This window comes from Podarcis raffonei, chromosome 13, assembly GCF_027172205.1.
Source record: "Podarcis raffonei isolate rPodRaf1 chromosome 13, rPodRaf1.pri, whole genome shotgun sequence".
NCBI lineage: Eukaryota > Metazoa > Chordata > Lepidosauria > Squamata > Lacertidae > Podarcis > Podarcis raffonei.
In genome coordinates, this window is record NC_070614.1 from 33,656,111 (window position 1) to 33,676,207 (window position 20,097).

Sequence of the window (20,097 nt, forward strand, 5' to 3'; positions counted from 1 at the left end):
CTTTCTCTTTTAAATATCTTTCTATTTTCCTCATGTTGTTCTTTTCTTTGTTCCTATACAATTGTCTGTAAAAGTCCAGGAATCCTTTTTTAATACCTTTAGGGCTGATTATCTCTTCTCCTTCCACTTTAATTTTGTTTATTGTACTTTGTCCTTCCCTTTTCTTGATCTGCCAAGCAAGCCATTTTCCTGATTTGTTTGCAAATTCAAAGTTCTTTTGTCTTAATTTTTTAATGTTCCATTCCACCTCTTTGTTTATTATCATTGCAAATTGGGTTTGCAAGACCTTGATGCTTTGTTTAATTCTTGTATTGTTTGGTTTTTTAATTAGTTTTTGTTCATTTCCATAATTTGTTTTAAAATCTCTTTCTTTTCTTTCTCTCTGTTCTTCTTTTTGATTGAATTTTGTTGTATAAGAAACCCTCTCATCACCGCCTTGCTTGCATCCCACACTATACTCATCTTCATTCCTTTGTTACAATTGTCCACAAAATATTCATTCAGTTTCTTCTGCGCCTCTTGTACAAATTTTTGATCATCAAATAGATAATCATTCGTTCTCCATCTGAATGTTCTTTCTTCAAAGCCTTTGAGTTCTAACTTGATCGGACTATGATCTGAGATTACTCTTGGTTCAATTTCCTTTTTTAAAAAAAGATATTTATTAAAATTTTCCTTTGTAATACATTAAAAAATCAAAAAAGAAAAAACAAAAAATTTTAAAAACACATAGAATTCACAATCCTTATTTTCAATAACATATTTCCCTGATTTCCCCACACCTCCCCCTCTTGTATTCCAATTCCAATTGTTGGTTCAACAAGTTCTTATCCCTAATTTTTATATTTAGTTCCTTTTAAAAAACCAATTTTGCCTTATAAACATCAATAGTTATACATCAGTGCTTATTCTTAAAACCTTTTTCTAAAGTCGGCCTAAATTCCCTTCCACGATTTCCTCAATTCTCATGCAAATAACAAAAGTAAAAACAAAACAGATTATAGTTATACACCCTTTGGATTCCTAAACTCCACCCCCCCTCCTGGTTTCAATCCCCAACAAACGTCCATCAGTCAGTCTACTATCAGCCTGGAGATCTCACGTCAGAGGCTCTTAATTCTCTCTCAGTTCCTCTCTGCCGGGTTTTTTTGATATTCCTTGGTATTAAGCACCAAATCTCGGAGAAGCACTAATCCAATAGGGTCCATGTTTCTTCCAGCCAGACCTCCATACTTAAAAGTGGAGCCTGGATCTTGTTTCTTACTCCTTTCAAGTCCAAATGTCGCCAAAGCTCCAACTTCCGCCTTAATCAAATTTGTAATCCTTGGGTCTTCCGATCTCCACATAAGGAGATCTCTCCATTCTTCAGTCTCCAATTCAGACCAAATTTTCACCATCAAGTTCTTATTTTCCTTTGTAAACATCATGTCAGGCCTCTGGCCCTCCTTTATTTTCTGTAACATTACATCTCCTCCTTCCTTTTCCTCAGGAACAACAAATATCTCTTTCTTCACACTCTCAAAACTCTCAAGTTTCTCTTCTTGTCCAGCTGCATGGGCTTCCTGAGTCAATTCCTTATCAAATTCAATGGATTTGTTTACTGTTAAGTCCAGAGTTGCAACATTTGTAGCCAAAACATCAATTTGGCCTTGTAGCTTTCCCAAGAGAACAAAGACTCTGTCCAATTCAGCTTGAATTTTTCCTCCTTCAGCCATTCTTGTAATGTCCCAAAATCCCCTCTAGAGGGATTATGGTTACTTAGTATTCCTTCCAGTTCAAATCCAAAAATCAAATTAGTTTGTATCAGCTGTCAAACTCTTCGATGTCTTTTCAACAGGCTCTCTCGCGGATCACTCCCGGGTCCGGGGGGGTGGCACTTCAGCTCCCAAAATTAGCTCTTATCCTCCAGTAAAATTTCTTCTAGTGCCAAATCGTGAAATTAATGTCTTTTACCCAATAATAAAAGAAAGAATTCTCTCGACCTTAGTTAGCAGGTCCTTGCTTTAGATTGTTTACAAGACGGGGGAGACGGACTTCCTGTTTGCGCCTTCCCCGATCGTGCCTAATTTACAAAAATTTCCTTAAAAATCCAATTTCCTTAGTACTCACGGGTTGTTATTTTAGAGTCCAAATCACAAGAAGAAGTCAGCGCTCTCCGGCCATGGCAGCGCGGCTTCACTCCGCAGGAGAAGCAGTCAACTCTCAGCACCGCGCCGCTCACCCGTCCCCCGTTCCGAAGCCTTTAAAAAGGCTCCTTCGCAGGTCGGGGGGGCGCAAATGGTGCCTGCCGAGTCACCAGGTTCACAGGCTTCACCGCCTGTGATTTTCATGGGTCCCCGCGTCGCCGCAGCGGTAAGACCCTAATCCTGTGGAGCCGATTCCCTCTGGAGCTCGAAGGGAATCCGCCATTAGCCGATGGCGCTAACCCGGAAGTCCCCGGTTCAATTTCCACTTGAAGGATTCTTGGGGTTAATTCGCTTGAAATCCAAATTTGATCAATTCTAGACATCGACTGATTTGGTTCTGAATAAAATGTAAATTGTTTTTCCAATGGGTATCTTAGCCTCCAAATGTCTATTAAATTATTTTTTATAATTTAAATTATTAAACTATTTTTTACCATTTCAAAAAATGTTTTGGGTAGTTTACCTTCTTTCGTTCCACTGTCTCTCAGTCTATCCATTTCTGTTGAAACTACCCCATTCATATCTCCCATCACAATTATCTTTTGGTCCACATATTCCAACAATTTTTCTTCCAAACTTTTGTAAAAATCAGTTTTATTTCCATTAGGTGCGTAGATCCCGACAATTATTAATTTTTCACCTTGCCAGTTAATTTGAACAGCAATAATTCTTCCTTCTTCATCCTTAAAAATTTGCTGGGCTTCAATTTTACTTTTTATATACAGAATCACTCCTCTTTTCTTTTCTTTGTCTGAAGATATAAATTCGTTTCCGAGTCTTTTGTTAATCAGAATTTTCCTGTGCCTTTTTGCCACATGTGTCTCCTGCAGACAGATTATATCTAAGTTTTTTTTTCTTTAGAAATTGTTCCACCTTATTCCGTTTTTTTTGTCGTTCAGTCCATTAATGTTCCAATTCCATATTTTTAACGCCATATTGTTTCCAATTAATAAAAATGATAATAATTTTTCCTCTAATTTATTTTATTATAGTCTTTCTTCTTCTTCTTCTTCTTCTTCTTCTTCTTCTTCTTCTTCTTCGTCGTCGTCAGGCTTTTCTCCAATTTTCATCTTCTCCCACAAATCCTTCACTCCTTTAACATCCACTCCTCCTGTTGCTCCTTTGACTTCTTCTTCTTCCTATGTTAGTAATTCTTTATATTTTCTCTGGAATTTGCCTATCTGTTCCGGGCTGGTCAGTCTGTGCCTCTTATTTTTGTAAATAAAAGAGATTCCTTCCGGGAACTCCCATTTGAATTCTATATTGTTCTTTTTGAGAATTTGCACCTGTGGCTTGTAGGGGTCTCTCCATTTTAACAATCTAATTGGAATATCTTTAAAGATGATTATGTAACTGCCATCTATAGATAATCTTTTTTCTCTATTTTTTTGAAGTACCAAATTTCTCATGTCTCTATCCTTAAAAGTTATAAGACAGTCCCCTGGAAATTTTCTTGCCTTAGTCGTTCTCACTTTCATTCTGAAAGCATTCTGTACCGTACTTGCCACCTCCTCTACTTGTAACTCCAACCATTGTGCCAATTCTGTTACTAATTTTTGTCTGATATTCTCACCTTGGCTTTCTGGTACCCCCCTCAGCCTTAAGTTGACTTCCCGTTGCCGAAGTTCATTCATGGAGATCACATCCCACATTTCTTCTTGTGATTTATTGGTTTCCAAGAGACCTACCCTGATTTTGTCATCTTCACGTTTCAATTCCTTCATTTCCAATTTCGTCCTTTTCATTCCTTCCTCTAACGCATGAGTTCTTTTGGATACCTCTTTAATTTGCCCTTTCAGTTCATTTACTGTTTCATCTATTTTCTTGTCCATTTTCCCAATCTTTGAGTCCACCTGTTCTATTTTTGTTTCCAAATTCTTCTCACTTTGTCTGATCTCTGCGAACATTTTTAATATTTCTGTTCTGAAATCTGATTCTTGCTTAGACCCCTTTCTTTCTGCTGGAGTCCCCCCATCCCCACCTTTCTTTGGTGGATGAGACATTTTGTACAAATATGTTAGTAGTGCACCAATTAAATATAAAACCTATTTCAATATTAGAATCACCAATCCCAAAAAAAGAAAATATAAATCAGTTTTGCAAATATTTTACAAAGCTCAGAGCAAATTCCAATTAATTAAGTTCACTAAAGTTCAGTATATTTGGTTCTGATGTATTTATAATAAATCGTTTTGAATAAAGTTCCAATATCTTCATCTTGTTGCCACCAATTAGGCTAATCCACCGAATAGGATAATCCGAAAGCCCCCCAAAAAAGAAACCAAAATTCAAATTGTAATCGCTCCAGGGGTATCCAAAGTTTAAGTTGAAATCAGATGCTTAGATCAATTCTTAAATCTTCATGCCTCCATTTAGGCTATTCCTTATAGGGTCGTTTGTAAAGTATTTTTTTAGAACCACTCTTAGTCTTCTTGCCCTCAATTGGGCTAAATTCCACAGAGATTCAGACCAGCAAAAGGTTCCAAAAGAAATTCAGGCAGACCAGAGTTCATCCCCCAAAAGTAAAAATCCAACCTTCAAAAACGACAGGCCGGCCCAGGGAGTCAAGCAAACACCAGAAAAACAAGTTGTAATTTCTCCCCCATCCACCAGGAGTCCACCATCTGGCAAAAAGAAAAAGAAAAAGAAAAAAAGTCTGCCCAGCTTTTGTTTTAACTTCCCAAAAACAATGGCAATAGTGGCATGTCCATAAAAATTATTTAGAGTTATTTAAGGTTGTCTAAAGTTATTTAAGGTTACGTAAAATCAAAATCCCGAAGGAAAAAGATAGCACAAAAGACGCACCTTCTTCCCCCTTCCTCTTCCAAAGCACACAAAGACAATGAGCAATGGAGTCTAAACAATGAAACAATGGAATCTTCCGTTGCGCAGAACTTTCAAAGTGAAACTAGATTTCCCTTCTTTCCCACTGTCACAAACAGGACTAAAAGTAACAAAATATTATCCCTTTGCTCCCCCTCTACTTTCCTCTTTTGCCAGTTATTTTGTATCTTCAAGTGTAATCAGAGAAAGTTAGAGAGGAGAGAGAAACTTTGGCCGCTAGCGTCACTCACGTTTTCCTCCGCTTTGTTTAGATCTCTGCGTCCGCGATGATTTCAGATAAGAATTGAGCTCTTTTTTTACTTCCTTTTGTTCGAATCTTTCCTTAAATGACATCCAGATTACTTTTGTCCTTTTTTGAGCTCAAATTTCCTTTTTTTGAGAATCCAGCGCTTCTCCTACAGGCTCGGGGCTTCGCTTTTTCGGAGATAGCTATGGCTTCCCTCAGCCCGCTTCTCCCCCCGCCGTACTCTTCGCTCCAAACCGGAGTTACCTGACGGCCGGGAGGTCCGCGTTTTGGCTCCGCGGGAACCAGTGTATCTGAACACCCTCCAGATACTTTTCAGGGGACCATGGCGCCCTGTGGAACCCCTATTTTCTCCGAAAAGCTCGGGATTCTCCGCTGGGAAGAAATCCCCGCCTGAGTCGGAGTCGCGCTGAACCGGAAGTCATATAACTTACTTTTTTCTCCCTCCCCTCAGTCTTTCCATACTTTCCAATCCAGCTGTATTATTATTTTTTGTATCTTCTCTTCGAGTCCATTTCTTTCTATCTCTTTCTATACTGCATAATGCTCATATCCATTCAATTATATGGGCCACATTTTAAATGACATTTATTTCTTTATATTGATTGATTTAAAAATGTTCTTTAATAGTAATTTCAGCTGTATCTCTGATTTTGCTGTTCAAAGAGATCCATTGCTATTGGAGTGTGACTTCAGAGGTGGATTTAGGTTAGTACTACTGGATCCACCACACCGGGCACCAAGCTTAGGGGGCATTTGAATGCATCACAACTAGGAATAGTGTATTGGTGACTGGCTGATAGATTTTACAGAGATTTTAGTTCAATGTGGCTTTCTTGAGCAGCACATACACAGTTACCACAGTCTGTCCCACTGTCAGACATCTCTTACCATCAGAAAGTTCTTCGTAATGCTTAGTTGCAATCTCCTTTCTTTTAACTTGAAGCCTTTGATTTTTGTCCTACGCTCCAGAGTAGGAGAAAACAAGCTTGTTCCATCTTCTGTGTGAGAGCTCTTTAGATATTGAAGGATGGCTATCATATCTCCTCTCAGTCTCCTCTTATCCAGAGCTTTCATCCATCCTGCATTTTTCAGCAATTGGTTTGGAGAAGCCTTACTGCCTCCAACCTTGGAGGCTGTGTATAGACATGACGAGTGGCCATTTTGATCACCTAATTCTCCATGAAGTTGTTTAATCCACTTTTAGAGCCATTCAAGTTACTGGCTATCACTGCCTTCTGTTGCTTGAAACCATGCAGGGTGTGGGCTGGGCTGGGGCCTGCTCTTGTGCTTGAGTCCCACTTGTGTGTTTCCTTCAGGCATCTGGTAGGCCACTGTGGGAACAGGATGCTGGACTAGAAGGCCCATTGGCCTGACCCAGCAGGCTAATTTTATATTATCTTATGAATATGGGCAGTTCTCTGAATTAACTGCTGTGTAAAGAAGTCAAGGACACTTCAAGGAATAAGAAGAATGGTCCTCTTGTGGATTACAAATTGCTTAAGTTACAGCAAGCAAATAGTAGGAATAAATTGAGAGTTCACCAAATAGACAGAAGTAAAAAAATGGAGTCCCCCGAGGAGGAGTATTGGGATCTGTGCTTTTTAACAAAAGTTATCTAACTCTAGATTAACGATCTAGAACTTTGGAAATACAACCTTAGGAGGCAGCAATGAACACAAATTTGGATGCCTTTAAAAGAGAATTGGACAATTTTTGGAGGATAAGACTATCAATGGCTGCTAATCAAAATGGCTATGCTCTGCATTCATGGGCAGAGTGAGTAATGATTCTAAATATCAGTTGCTGGAAGCTACAGAATGGGAGAGTGGACATCCAATTGAATCCTACTTGCTTGTTTCTTCCAGGCATGTGGTTGGCTACTGTCAGGACAGAATGCTGGATTACATGTGCTGTTGATTACATGTGCCTGCTATCCAGCAGGCTGTTCTTATGTTCTTTGCTTTTAGCTAATAATTCATCCACTCAAATGACCTCAAAGTTGGGTTATGCTATCATAAAATTGCAATAACAGTCCTTGAAATAGAGTGGAATATTGCCTAGAATGCAGAGTAAACCAGAAACTCCAGTAAAAAATAAATTATGGTCAGTATCCTAAAACTATCCAGCTGTCATAACAATCAGAGAGGCTTATCTATTAAGTTAGATTAAAAATAAGAATACTTTATTCTATTGTTCAGCCACAATTAATGTTTTGCACAATGCAATACACTGAGGAGACATCTTTGAAAACTTTGATTATCACAAAGTATTAGTTGTCCTCCTGCATATTGCCAAATCCCATGTGGATGGATTTTCTCTGATCACAATCACAATAATTAACAAACTCTGAAAGTAGATATTGAATACTCAGTGCTGGGATGTTGGGTGGTGTAGAGGCAGGGTGACAGCTGTCAGACTGATCTGTGTGAGATTGCCTTCATTAGAAAGGGTCCAGAGCCAGTGAACAGACTGGACGTTTATTTTGGATTGATGCTGGGCATTCTGCATGAATATGTGGCTCAAGATGACGGGGTTGTTTCTTTTGCCTCTGCTTCTCTTGTTTCCGCGACTCCCTCAGACTGACTGTGAGTCACATGCTGTTATGCATACCATGGTTGATTCCCCCCAGTTCCCACACCAATATTATCAGTCAGGGGACCTAACGATTGGATTTATGGTTACTCAGTATGGCTACTTATCTGATGAACTATCATTCAGGGTACATCCCACAAACGCGTTTCTGGAAGAACTAAAACTTATGTAAGGAGTATGTTTTCTCTGCGTACTTCAGGCCAGGTCATAACTATTACTCCTTGAAAAAAGTGGTTAAAAATGTCCTTAATGAATTCTGGGTATGTTGTACACATATATCAAGAAGTAAGGCTTCGCACATGCTTGATCTACTCAACAAACCCCGGCTATCTCCTCCATGTTAACACACAGGGTTTCCCCTTCTCATTTCCCCTTTCCAGTTGCATTTCTGAAGCCACTTCTATCTTCTGTAATGTAGCCCTACTTTGCACTGATTTTCACCTTCGTCTTCAAAACCAGGTTTGTGTGTGAGGGGAGGAGAAGGTGCTTTTTTCAGCTAAAGAAGTTTGAGGAAATGGAGGTGAAGTGAGGCTGAGAAAAAAGTGGTAGGATTTTGAATAAACCGAGGGATTTTTAATAAAGAAATAAATCAAACGAACCACTTTTCGCCAGGAGAAATAGCAGATATGAGTAGAACACAGAAGCTAAGACTGAAAAGCTAATGCAGAACTTTTCCAAGCTGCCTTTTCACTGCACTCATATCTTGTTTTAAACTGCCACTCCCCCCCATGTTGAACACTGTTCAGTCTACTGAAACCTTTGCTTTCTTTTAAAATCACCAGATAGTTATTCTGTGTTCCCTTCTCATTGCACTCAGACTTCTCTGTCTTTCATTCCTCAGCAGCTTCGTATGTGATAGATAACTAATGTGGACCTCCCATATATTCCATTGTACTCAAAGCTATATCTTTGGCAATTTTCCTCGCAGTTCCTCCCAACCCTGCTTTATTGAAACTTCTACCAGTGTTTAAACCACTGTTTTCCTCCCTTGCAGTGTTGCTCCCTTCTTGCTGCCTTGCCAGGGCCACTGCTGTTGTGCAACCTGCCTTCAGCTTTGTTTCCCTACCCCACTCTGGTTTCATGCGAAGCCAGGTTTCCTATGTGGCATTACAAATCTTCCATCGGGGCTGAACAATGGCATGTGTGTGTGTGTGTGTGTGTTTGGGGGCAGTTGAGTTGAATCTTTAGAAAATGTATAAGAGCATTGTAGTTTCTAATCAAAACTGACTGAGAATACAATATTTTGTACATTCTCGCGTGCATATTGGCATATTCTACATTTTATATACAACTAATATGATTTTGGATTTATTAATGCTTTCGCTTTCGAATCTTAAGATCTATGGTTGAGAGCAATAAATGTTTAAGCACTACTATTGTGCATCTTAAGTCATGATATTTATTTATTTATTTATTTATTTATTTATTATTCCTCCAATACTGCAAAGTCATATAAAGTGTGTGTGTGTGTGTGTGTGTGTGTGTGTGTGTATCAATCAATCAATCAATCAATCAATCTTTATTACGGTCCAGAGACCCAACAAATCATTACAAATATATATATATATATATATATATATATATATATATATATATGTTGTGCACAAGATCTCATTTAAAACCAGTGCAACATAACAAACACAACTGAAGTATAATACATAAAAGAAGCAAAAATGCATGATGTGTTACCTGACAAGAAGGTTATTAAAACATTGGGGGGGGGGAGTTGTTAGAAAAATAGTATGCATAGTAATAAACATTTATTAATGTTATGTACTGAGTTGAATAGGATCCAAAATGCAGCAGTCTGAATGATCCTAGAACAATAGGATCCAAAATGCAGCAGTCTGATTGGTCCTAGAACAATAGGATTCAGAATGCAGCAGTCTGATTGGTCCTAGAACAATGCAGCAGTATGATTGGTCCGCAGGAGCCACCCAATCCAGCTCCAGGTGGAAGTGAATCCACAACCTGATTGGCCTACAGGAGAATCCCGGATTTAGCCAATCACGTGCAGCCCATTGTGTAAACAATGTATATAAAGCAGATATTGTGGGGGAACTTCCATTCCTCCTCACCACTATGAGCTCAATAAAGAGCATGAAATCCACTCTCAACTCCGAGTATATTTCAATTAATAAAAAGGGGAAATGGAGCCATAGATATTATACCAGTGATCAATCTTTATTAATTGCAAAGTTTTCCAACATCTGGTAGTTTTCCAACTACCGTGCTAGCTGCTGTTAGTAAATTTGTTATTAAATCCTAACTTACAAAGCAGGCAAGATTCTTTCCTAATATTCCTTCCAATTAGAAGTAATCTAACAACTGATGGTTGATGAAGAGCTATATATCTGCCTTAATTAACTCTTTCTTCAGTTCAAGGACAAAGAGCTACCAGCGTATCTTGTCCTTGGCATTTGCTGTCAAGGAGATAAACGAGAACCCTGAACTTCTACCAAATGTCAGCCTTGGCTTCCACATTTATGACAGTTATACAAATGCAAGGATGACTCATCAGAACACCCTGAAACTTCTTTCCAGTCATAAAACCGTAGTCCCCAACTTCAAATGCAATAAGCAGAAGAATCTGATGGCCGTCATTGGAGGACTCGACTCTGAAATCTCCCTTTACATGGCTACTCTTTTAGGCATCTACAAGATTCCACAGGTAAAATATTTGGATTGGCTATGCAACTGTCCCACATGGAAACCCAGCCAGATGGGCGGGATATAAATAATACCTATTATTATTATTATTATTATTATTATTATTATTATAAATAATAACTATTATTATTATTATAGATAATATTTACCTTTCTACTATTGGCCTTTTCAGTTTCTCTTTTGTTCTTTTTGGAAAGAAAGTGTCAGTCTGCAAACAATGAATGTGTATTTAACACAACTGTGTAATTGGCTGGAGGAAAAGTGCTGGAGGAAATTCATGCTGGAGGAAAAGTGAACAATTAATCCCATTTCTTTATGGGAAGGCACAAGTGGTAACCCTCCCTCCCCAAAACAGCTACAAATGGAATTGCCACCACTCAAGGGTATGTTTTGCAGCTGGGCCAGAGCATCTCCCACTGGCAATTGTGACACCTCATTTCAGTGTCTCTGGCATAGAATGGGTAGTCAAAGACAGAATAAGAAACCTAGCAACTGACTAAATGATCTAATTAATGAAGTCTTCCTTATTCATTTAAATAAAATATACAATAAAATACTAGCAACCAAAGAAATGGGATCCTCATAACAGAGGGTCCTGGTTGCGCGCAGGACCCAAGAGCTCACCTGATAGGGTTAAAATAGGGGGGGAGTAAGAGGTCCTGGGGGACGCTGGTGGCACTGTGGGTAAAAGCCTCAGCGCCTAGGGCTTGCCGATCAAAAGGTCGGCGGTTCGAATCCCCGCGGCGGGGTGCGCTCCCGTTGCTCGGTCCCAGCGCCTGCCAACCTAGCAGTTCGAAAGCACCTCCGGGTGCAAGTAGATAAATAGGGACCGCTTTCTAGCGGGAAGGTAAACGGCGTTTCCGTGTGTGGCTCTGGCTCGCCAGAGCAGTGATGTCACGCTGGCCACGTGACCCGGAAGTGTCTCCGGACAGCGCTGGCCCCTGGTCTCTTAAGTGAGATGGGCGCACAACCCCAGAGTCTGTCAAGACTGGCCCGTACGGGCAGGGGTACCTTTACCTTTACCTTAAGAGGTCCTGGCCATCCCCCTGGGATCACACCAGGCGATTTTAGCCAATAGCCAGTGAGTGGCGTCATCCCAGAGGCTTTAAAAACGGCAGTGTGACGCAAGGAGGGGCACTTACTTCGCATTGTTGAACACATGCCCACCCTCCCTAGTTTAGGTAGAGTCGCTTGGCCTTGCTTTGGTTTGGGTCGCCTGTTTTGGAACAGGGGTTGGGTAGGAATTTTTCCATTTGGCAGATTGGCTTTAGCCATTTGGTTTTCGCCTACCCCTTGGCAAATCATCACAACTTGTAAGGTGGCGGTTAGGCATTGGCTTAGATGGATTGTGGGGAGGGAAGGTGCGGCCATCACCTGCCCCTCCAGGAACTGGGTATTCTGTTAAAGGAATCTGGGCATCCTGGATCTCGTCCAAAGTCCGCTTGAGGGCCTAGGGCCATGCCAGGAACACAGGAACCTTGGGGTGAGCTTAGGTTGGTCCTCATCGACATAGCTCCCTCGTTTGGTTTACCCCATTGGATGATCACCCTGAGAGGTGGAGTCAGTTACAATTGGGAGTCAATGCCTGAGCCAATACCGCTCACGTGATTGTATTTCAATAAAGTTGTGGCCAAAAATTTGCCCAAAAACTTAAACTAATATAAGTGTCCATGTGTATTTATTTTGGGGGTGGGTCTTGGGGCCTCGAGACGCAAATGGTACAAGCAGTAAATTACAACTTGGTCATGAAAAAACCCATAAATGCCTTACTCCACGTATGCCTACTCGACTGCTTTGAACGACAGAATTAACACTACTACAAGTGCCACATAATACCCATGATGCATTTGTAAGAGCTCAACTATTTAGTGTGACAACACCTACGCATAGGGACACCATGTCTATTCTTTTTGGCACCTGTTAAAACTGTGGGAGGCAGTGGAAAACAGGAGTGCCTGGTGTGCTCTGGTCCATGGGGTCTCAAAGAGTCGGACCCGACTAAACGACTAAACAACAGCAAAAACATTCTTGTTTAGGCAAGCCTACCTAGATGCTTAGAAAGTTGAGGAAATTTTTATGTGTTCTAGTATTTTAACTTTTACATATTTTAAAGTAGGCTTGTAAATGGTCATTTGAGATTTTTTTAAAAAACACACACCAAGCAACGTATAAATTTTGTGAAATAAATAAGAAAAGGTGCCAAAGTGTAGCCAACCAAAATTGGGCATGGATTGTTTATAAAGTGCATACAACATTCCTATGCAATGTGGAAACAATTAGAACATGTAAATGGGAACAGGCATAACACACTAGACAAATGGTTCCCTCCTCACTCAAAAGTTTGATCTATCCCCTCTACCCCTTAGCCCACTTTCATTCCCTAGATTCCCACAAAAGCATTCAGTCATTGGAGAACACTGAAAGGAAAGAGCATCCTTCATGTTATCTGAAGAGGGGACCTTTAGGTTTATAGCATTTGGTGGGAAGCTGTACACCATTGCTGGACAGCAACACTTCCAAGAATGCCTTGACAGGAGTGCAACATAATATGAGGTGATGTTTCTCTCAAGTCATTCCAGGATATGTGGGCAGGGGAAAGCTGAGTTACAAAGCTTGAACTTTTTTAAAGTTAACAACAACAACAAAAAGTAGAAAGTGGAAACAATTTGGCCACTTTGTAAGGGTTGTAAAGACTGTGGAGAGAATAATTGGGTGCACTCTCCCTACCTTGGATCAAATCTATGCTTCCAGGTGTCATAAGAAAGCTGCAGAGATAGTGCAGGATAGTGCGCACCCTGGAAATGAACTCTTTCAGCTTTTGCCTTCTGGAAGAAGGTACAGGGTTATAAAGACTAGGATTAGCCACCTGAGAAACAGTTTCTATTCAAATACGATTTTGGTTTTAAATGCAGTGTAAGGTAGTCTCTATGGGAGTACATTGTATTTATTTATGGGGTATCAGAGTTTTTAGGGGGCTAACCAGGCTGGGATAGCTGGGATAGCAGGCTTGTTGGTTTTTGAATGTCTGGTGTAGATTTTTTCAATTTTGTTGTTCTGTATGGGATAATGTCACTAAAGATTATTGTATCGTATTGAATGATGGTCAGTGGCAAGTCCCTGCTATATAGTCTGAAGACATTTGTTTTCTCCATTATGACTTTTCAGGAGTATCTTATGTCACCCCCCCCCACTCTCCCAATGATCTCCTGAAAAAAAGACTTTCCTGACATTTTACTGAAATTTACTTTTTTTTTTTACTTAGATTGCCTATTGTGTAATTGCTCCAGTGACTGATGTTAAAACCCATCTCCCTTCATTCTACCGGATGGTGCCCAATGAAGAATATCAGTATGAAGGGATAGCTCAGCTTCTTCTGCATTTTCAATGGACGTGGGTTGGGATCCTCACAATGGACGATGATAATGGAGACAAGTTTTTCCAGACCTTGATTCCAATGCTTCTGAAAAATGGAATCTGTATAGCCCTCAAGGGGAAAATTCCAGCCACCTCTCAAGTGGCAGATACACTTACTTCCTTTGATTCCATCTTGGACGAAGCTATTTATCTATCGAATACCAGTGTTCAAGTGTTGGTTGTAAATGCAGAAACTATTACTATCTCTTTTTTGTTAATTAAAATATATGCATATGCAGCACTGGAGGATATCCTACCATTAGCTGTAGGGAAAGTATGGATCATGACAGCCCAATGGGATTTCTCAGCAGACACAACACAGACGGATATGGATATGCAAGTCTTTGATGGTGCCTTCACTTTTGCAATACACTTAAATGAAGTGAGGGGGTTCAGAAAATTCCTGCAGACTGTTCGTCCTAAATCAAAAAATGAAGATGGGTTTATTTTGCTCTTCTGGGAAAATGCATTCAACTGCTTCTATTCTGATTCTATGGATGGCATGGAAAATAATAATAATGCCTGTAGTGGTGAAGAGAATTTGGAGAGCCTCCCTGGAACACTCTTTGAGATGAGTATGACTGGCCAAAGCTACACCATCTACAATGCAGTTCATGCCATAGGACATAGTTTACATAAGATGTACTCAGCCAGGCAGAAACACAGAGCCGTGCCAAACAGAGGTAGAGTGAGTCCAGTAAAAGTACAACCTTGGCAGGTAGTGTTTCTCATCCAAAGTTAATTTCTTTAAAAGCTGTCTGCACATATTTGCTAACAATGTCCTGTGTTCCTTGAATACTTTGCCCACTCACGTGACTTCTTTTCTCCTTGTAATTTTTTATTAATAATACAAAAGGTGGATAGAATTCCAGAGTTAAAAGAGAACAGGAAAAAACTGTTGGTTTATTTATTTGGAACTGTAAAGGGAATTGGGGGTTGCTTGTGCGTAAAGGGTGCTGCAGCTCTAGGCAACGTTGCCTGGCTAAACCTTTCCCTGGCTGGACAGCCCTTTCTCCATGGCTGTGTCAGTCACTGGCAGAATCCGTCAGTGGGCGTTTTCTGAACTTCTTCCAACATAAAAACTCTTTGACCCCAAGTCTTCTCCTAGCCGCTCTGCGCGGAAGTCTCCTGCGCAGAGTGGGTGTGCCCAACGGAGGTCCTGGGCTCTCCCCGCTGCTCTCTGTGGAAGAGTCTTGGAGCCCTCTCTCCGCAGTCCCCCCTTGCTTCCTGGTGTCCCTCCTATTTCCTTCCTCAAAGGAAGTTTGCTCATTCTCCCTGCTGGTCCCTTCTCCTGCATCGTTAGGGAGCCTTACCTCCACTCTAGGCTCCGATGCCAGTTCCCTGACAGGAACAAACAAACTTTTCTACCCTATTATAGAGACACATAATTATTCTATTATATAATCCATATTAGGGCAGCATATTCATTAGGCCAACTAAAATGTTGCAAAACATGATCGCCTAATAAAGTATTAGCCTACTATGGATTTGGAGCATTGGTTTTTCTTTTTATAATAGTCCCACACAAGTATCTTTCTTTCTTTTTTTGTTATTTTTATGACTTTACATATACAGTGGTACCTCGCAAGACGAAATTAATTCGTTCTGCGAGTTTTTTCTTCTTGCGAGTTTTTTGTCTTGCGAAGCACGGTTTCCCATAGGAATGCATTGAAAATCAATCAATGCGTTCCTATGGAAACCGCCTTCAGACCAGGTCCGGGGACAGTCTGTCCCCCGGCCTCTTCTGAAGGCTGGGGGGGGGGGAACAAGGGCTTTTCTTGTCCCTTTCAACTCCCTTTCCTTTCCTAAAGAAGCTGCAGAACTGTAACTTTAACCCTATAAAAACAGGATTTTTCCCCTTTGCAAAGTAAGCTCAACAACTTTGAGCTGATCTTAAAAAATTGGGGCTTTCCCCCTTTGCAAAAGAAGCTGCACAACTGGTAGCTGATCCTCAAAAAAAAGGGCTTTCCCCCTTTCCTCCTCTAAAAACTAGGTGCGTTTTATGTTCAGGTGCATCTTATGGAGCGAAAAATCCAGTATTTCTTGTATGACTGTTGTCCAGAAGAGTTGGGTTTGGGGCATTCCCAACACATGTGGAGGTATATGCCTGTGGAAGTGTAGTCTCTCCAGCATTTTTGTGAGGTTCCTGGGTGTATCAGGGCCAGTTTCTGTGGTGTTCGGTACCATCTGTAAATGAGTTTCATAGTGAGTTCTTTTCTTTTCACTGATATGGATTTCAAGGGAGGTTTAGACCACATTCTAGTCCACTGGGTGGCATTAATTTCATAGCCTATGCCATCTTCCCATTGCTTTTTTATTGTGTTGTAATCATATAAATTCTTTAATGAGATTAATTAAATAAAAGGGGGCTTGGGTATATCACTAAAAAAGAAAAAAAGAAAGCAGGGAAGGGGGGGGAAGAACAAGAAAAAGAGGCAGTATTAATTCTGTTGTGGAGCCCCCAGGGCTTGGTGTTGGGTCCCTAGATCGGAGCTGAGACGGCAGTTCCAGGAAACGCCTCCAATTGTTCAGGTCTCCTACGTGGGCACCACCATTACACTTCTTCAAAGGGTTTTGAAAATATTGATAATAAATGAACTGAAAATTAAAAATTAAAATAAAATATTTGGGGGGGGGGTTGTGCATGTCTGCACATCTCCGCTGGCAGGGGAGGGCCTGTGCCACATTTGTCTTTCCCCAGTGTGGTCCCCAGAATGTGGTTCCTCACTGGGCCCCAGTCTACTCTTTTGCACCAGTTACCAAGGATATTGGCTTGGTGTCAGGCCTGGGCTAGGCTGCACATTCCCTCACAGCCTCCCTGACTTTCTCGTCCCCTCCTGCCATTCTGACTTGGCAGTGGTGGTGATGGCAGCAGCAGTAAGTTGGAGGCCTCCAGTCCAGGAATTTTATTGGGGCTCCCTTGGTCCCGGTGGGATCAAGATTCTCGGGGTATGGGTGTGTGAGGCTCTGCGCTGCCTCTTCACTTGTCATTTTGGGCTCCCTGGGCTCCCTTTTCATTGATGTGATGGTGAAGGTGGTGTGGGGACCAGACAAGCAGCTTGGTTGGTTCTGGTGGTCCCTAGGAGTTCAGTGTGGCTATGGCACTCACTATCTTGCCTCGCCAAAAGTCCCTCTTTTTAAAATCTTTGGCTTGCACTTTTTTTCATTCCAGCTTCACTCTTTCTTGCGAAGTATCTCCTTTAACAACAGTGCTGGTGACAGAGTGTCATTTGATGAGAATGGTGAATTAATATCTGGATTTGATATTGTAAACTGGGTACTTTTCCCAAACAAATCGTTTTTACGAGTGAAAGTAGGAGGGATGGATCCACAGGCTTTACCGGATCAGAAATTCACAGTGAATGAAGAGGCTATCACATGGCACAGAATATTTAACCAGGTGGGATCCAAATATAGAAATAAGATAAAACTTAAATTAGTAAGAGGCACAATAAAGAACCATGCCAGGTGATTCCATTCAGTAGGAGAGTCAATCTATCTGTCTACTTATTCATATGTACATGGAAAATATAAGAGCAAGTGCTAAATGGGAAGAGTTCCAACAATGAGCCTTGATAATTCTTCTTACACTGATATATTATTATTCTCAGTAACATATATGGGGGACTAAATCATATAGCAGAGTGGTTGAATAAATGATTATTTTCTCTCTTATTAATTCAGTTATATATTGCCCATATATATTAACACCTCATTATTTAAAGGCCAATCCAAATTTTAAAACATTGTAATAAATAAATGTAAGTCAGTGCAAGAGAAGGTAAATGTAAAACTGCTGCCCTACTGTATTATCTTGACAAAATGAAAAAAGTGAACAAGGCATCAACTTCCAAGGGTCATTTTCCTAGTGAGTAGATTTTTTTGTATAATAAAGTCCTGGTGCGATATCCTGGCCATTCTTAGTTCTATGTTAGGAGTTTTCTTAGACACAACCAAACATAATTAGGAACAGAATTTGATATCAAAAATGTAAGCTGGTTGTTTCTAGTGTCCTGTATCCTTGCTCTGTTCTTTTCACTGGTCCTGCATTACCATGGGACCCAATGTTCTCAACAGCAGCATTTTGTGTGTGTGTGTGTTTTCCTTTTTGTAAAGGTACGTCAAGTTATTTCTCTTCATTTTTAATGGATAGGTGCTGCCGCTTGCCAGATGTAATGATCACTGTCATCCAGGCTACAGCAGAAAAAAGAAGGAGGGGGAGCCATTTTGTTGTTATGATTGCACTCCATGTCCAGAAGGAAAGATTTCAGACCAGAATGGTAGAAGACATAGTGACCTAAATGATGGATTGCACATTGAATCCCCTTTTTCTGCTGTCAATCTAGTTCCCTAAAACAGAACGGGGATGACAATTGTCTAGTTCTGACATAGATCCATAACATTTTATATCAAGTCCAGAGAATGTGTTTGGTATACTGTAAGATTTCATCACCATTGCCATGCTTTTCTCTTATTTCAAGTCGAATGATGCATGTGTTTTTTATGTACATTTTGATACAGAACATTCATATCATGGGTGTAGTTGAAATCTCTGGAAGATAGAGATTTCTGCTTCATCCATAGTGATTCACAACATCAGTGTAGTTGTACATTGATTTCTCAATGTATACACCTCCCACATGTATTTCTGCAGAGTCTTGTTATTGTTTTTCCTAAGAAATATCAAAATATTTTTATATAAATGAAAATACAACAAGAAATGTCTACTCTGATAGAGTGTTTGTGTTTGTGTGTGTGTGTGTGTGTGTGTGTGTGTAAGATGAATGCTGAAATGATCTAGCTTGCTTGATCCAAGCTGGATATTCTGAGAGCAAAAGAGCAATGGCACCAATGTAGAGGAAGAAACTTTCAGAAAGTATTCCCATTTACTCTTATTTAATCAGACAGTTCTATTCTGAGTTTGATTATTAAGTGATTGATACAAACTTTGTCCCATTTTCAGATATGGACAACTGTTTCCAATGCCCAGAAGGTCAATTCTCAAACAAGAACAAAGATAACTGCCTTCCGAAGACCCTTAACTTTCTCTCTTTCACGGAGCTCTTGGGGACTATTTTGGCCTTCTTTATTCTGTTTTCTTCTCTAATCACAGCTGCAGTGCTGGGGATTTTCATTAAGAACAAGGACACCCCAATCGTCAAAGCCAACAATCGGGAACTCACCTACTCTCTTCTCATCTCTCTACTGCTTTGCTTCCTGTGCTCCTTGCTATTCATTGGCCGACCTAACATAGTGACCTGCTATTTAAGACAAACAGCGTTTGGTATCATATTCTCAGTGGCTGTCTCCTGCATTTTAGCAAAAACCATTACTGTGGTTTTGGCTTTCATGGCCACCAAGCCAGGATCCAGGATGAGAAAATGGGTGGGGAAAAGATTGGCCAGTTCTGTTCTTCTTGGCTGCTCCACTATTCAAGCCATTATATGTGCTGTTTGGTTATGTACTGCTCCTCCATTTCCACATTTTGATATGCATTCTCTGACTGAAGAAATCATACTGGAATGCAATGAAGGGTCTGTGACTCTGTTTTATTGTGTTCTGGGGTACTTAGTATTTCTGGCCTCTGTCAGCTTCATTGTGGCTTTTCAGGCCAGGAAGTTGCCAGATAGTTTCAATGAAGCCAAGTTCATCACTTTCAGCATGTTGGTCTTTTGCAGTGTTTGGTTGTCTTTTGTTCCTTCTTATTTAAGCACAAAAGGAAAATACATGGTGGCTGTGGAGATCTTCTCCATTTCGTCCTCTAGTGCTGGGTTACTAGGTTGCATCTTTGCCCCCAAATGCTACATAATTATCTTGAGGCCTGCCTTGAACACAAAGGACCAGCTAATAAGGAGGAATATCTAGGAAATTAATTGTTTGGATATTTATGCATACAAAGATATTAAACTGAGCCATTTTTTTCAAACCAAATATATGTACTAACTTCTTCAACTTTTCAAGTCTTCTCCATTGAGTGCTTTTGTAAAAAATATCAGCATAAAAATGTAACAGATTTACACATCTTGTGTACAAACTGTGAATTACAGTTTAAAATAGTGGTTGATTGCCAATGGTTATGAATCTGACTCAAATCATTAGCCATTGTCTGTTGCAAATGATTGTCTGTAATTTGTGCAGAATGCT

General features: G+C 40.3%; 1 protein-coding gene across 1 annotated transcript; it reads left to right on the plus strand.

Annotated features, from left to right (window-relative positions):
• The first annotated feature begins 7,888 nt into the window (after window positions 1-7,888).
• LOC128398822 (vomeronasal type-2 receptor 26-like) lies at window positions 7,889-19,818 on the plus strand. The gene is made up of 5 exons (XM_053360077.1): window positions 7,889-8,037; window positions 10,249-10,540; window positions 17,126-17,353; window positions 18,107-18,233; window positions 18,917-19,818. Exons 1-5 carry the CDS (start codon window positions 7,889-7,891, stop codon window positions 19,816-19,818), a joined length of 1,698 nt encoding a protein of 565 aa, XP_053216052.1.
• Window positions 19,819-20,097: the final 279 nt, after the last annotated feature.